The sequence below is a fragment of the Amphimedon queenslandica genome, unplaced genomic scaffold, assembly GCF_000090795.2.
Source record: "Amphimedon queenslandica unplaced genomic scaffold, v1.1 AMPQUscaffold_12793, whole genome shotgun sequence".
Taxonomy (NCBI): Eukaryota; Metazoa; Porifera; class Demospongiae; order Haplosclerida; family Niphatidae; genus Amphimedon; species Amphimedon queenslandica.
Window position 1 is genome coordinate 29,705 of NW_003546971.1, and position 1,690 is coordinate 31,394.

Here is a 1,690-nt window from a genome sequence, read left to right on the forward strand (position 1 = left end):
CTATATGCTGTATGCATTATTGATACCTCATCATCATCTGTAGATGTGCAAGCCATCAAATTTTCTCGATTTTTTATTAAATATTTCAACAAACTACCACCTATTATTCATAATATGCACAATGTAGTTGTAAGCTTTATACCTTCCATATATGGTAGTACAATCAGTGGTGATGGTCCAGCATCTAAGCATATACCAATTAATCCCATTACATTAGGATGCTGTAAATCCTTCATTACTAGACTCTCCTCAATTAATTCTTTCATACTTTCACTACTGTATCTGTCCAATGTTCCTGTATAGCAGACAGTGTCAAAATCAACATGAACTTAATATTACTATACCTTTAAGTGCTTTAACAGCAACTGTAATGCATTGGCTGTCAATATAGTAATGGCCTTTGTATACTTTAGCGAATTCACCTGTATGAATTTCATATGATAAATGAAAGAATTTTATTTGTTAACCTTGTCCAACACAATCCAGTATCTTTAAGTGAGTTTTCTTCATTAACAAAGCATAAGGAATGTTTTTCAAAACTTCTTGATCAATCTTGTTCAAGCAAACTATACAAACATGCATTTTATACATGTGGAGTCTATTCAACTTACTTTCAGCATTGTTTGAGGAAGTTAACATTGGCCTCAGTCTAAAATTAAATGAAAGTCACAAACAATATACATGTATACTTACCGAATTTCCATTTCAAATGCCATCATAGGTTCTGTTCTACTTTTGTGCCTCTTTATACAAATGACTCCCAACACTATGAGGCACAGTGCCATTAGTGCAAACCCTGATGCTAAAGCTGTACCAATGATCAATCCATTTGAATTTGTAGTAGATGAAGCAGTAGATGGTTTTTCTACTAAAATTAACAGTCTTTATTCAACTTTTTTATCTTCCTACCTTCTGTACCCACTGGTATAGTATTTATTTTAAGATAGGTTGTTTTATTCTTATACCCAGCTGGATGCCATATTAATACTTGATAGTATCCTTCATCATCACTTGTTAGATCAGAGATATAAAGACTTCTGTTATCTTCTGAGATGTTGAATCTGCTATCATATCCTTCCACAATACTTTGATTCATTGCTCTTGCACTTCCATTACTGGTTGTACATGTCCATGATATGTGGTCAGGCAGTACAGGAGGATGGGCCCTTATTACTTTTACAGTAATAGTAATATTTTCATTCTCATAAGCTGTTATTTTTTGTGGTAGTTCAATCTCTGGAGCCACTAAAATTAGTGTATTTAAATTAATAGTTTAAGGTAAACTGTTTAGCAACAATAATATATGTACCTTGAATGTTCACAGTTATATTGTGGGATTGTTTAGCATTGATCAAATTAGTGACACCATTTTTAGCTTCACATGTATATGTTCCCTTATCTCTTTCATATCTAGTCTGTAGTATAATTACTGCTGATTCTTGAACTGAGGGATAAGTTATTGTCAAGTAACTGTTTGAGTGGAGCTGTGTGTTATTGTGGTACCAAATGATAGTTGGTTGAGGAGCACCTGTAGCACAACACCACAAATACATCCTTTTAGTTTCATTTATTGTGATATTAGTGACTTTAGAGCTAATAGATGATGGATCTGTTTATGATTGAAATTTAAGATCTTTACAAATTTAAATTTAAATTAGACTTACATTGTATTATCATTTTGCCATATGGT

The 1,690-nt window shown here is 32.5% G+C and overlaps 1 protein-coding gene and 1 long non-coding RNA gene across 2 annotated transcripts in view; both read right to left on the bottom strand.

Moving 5' to 3' along the window:
• LOC100635287 (tyrosine-protein kinase receptor UFO-like) overlaps positions 1-716 on the bottom strand; it is a 2,610-nt gene extending 1,894 nt beyond the window's left edge. The window contains exons 1-6 of the mRNA XM_011408796.2: positions 694-716; positions 612-649; positions 468-566; positions 345-422; positions 143-295; positions 27-100 (exon numbers count right to left, since the gene is read on the bottom strand). Of these exons, the coding sequence (XP_011407098.1) occupies positions 27-100; positions 143-295; positions 345-422; positions 468-566; positions 612-649; positions 694-716 (465 nt within the window). The remainder of the gene's footprint in view (positions 1-26; positions 101-142; positions 296-344; positions 423-467; positions 567-611; positions 650-693) is intronic.
• Positions 717-751: 35 nt separating this feature from the next.
• On the bottom strand, positions 752-1,020 carry LOC109586743 (uncharacterized). Its single transcript, XR_002187212.1, has 2 exons — positions 910-1,020; positions 752-865 (listed from the first exon to the last, which is right to left on the bottom strand). It is a non-coding gene; the product is annotated as an uncharacterized LOC109586743 (long non-coding RNA).
• Positions 1,021-1,690: the final 670 nt, after the last annotated feature.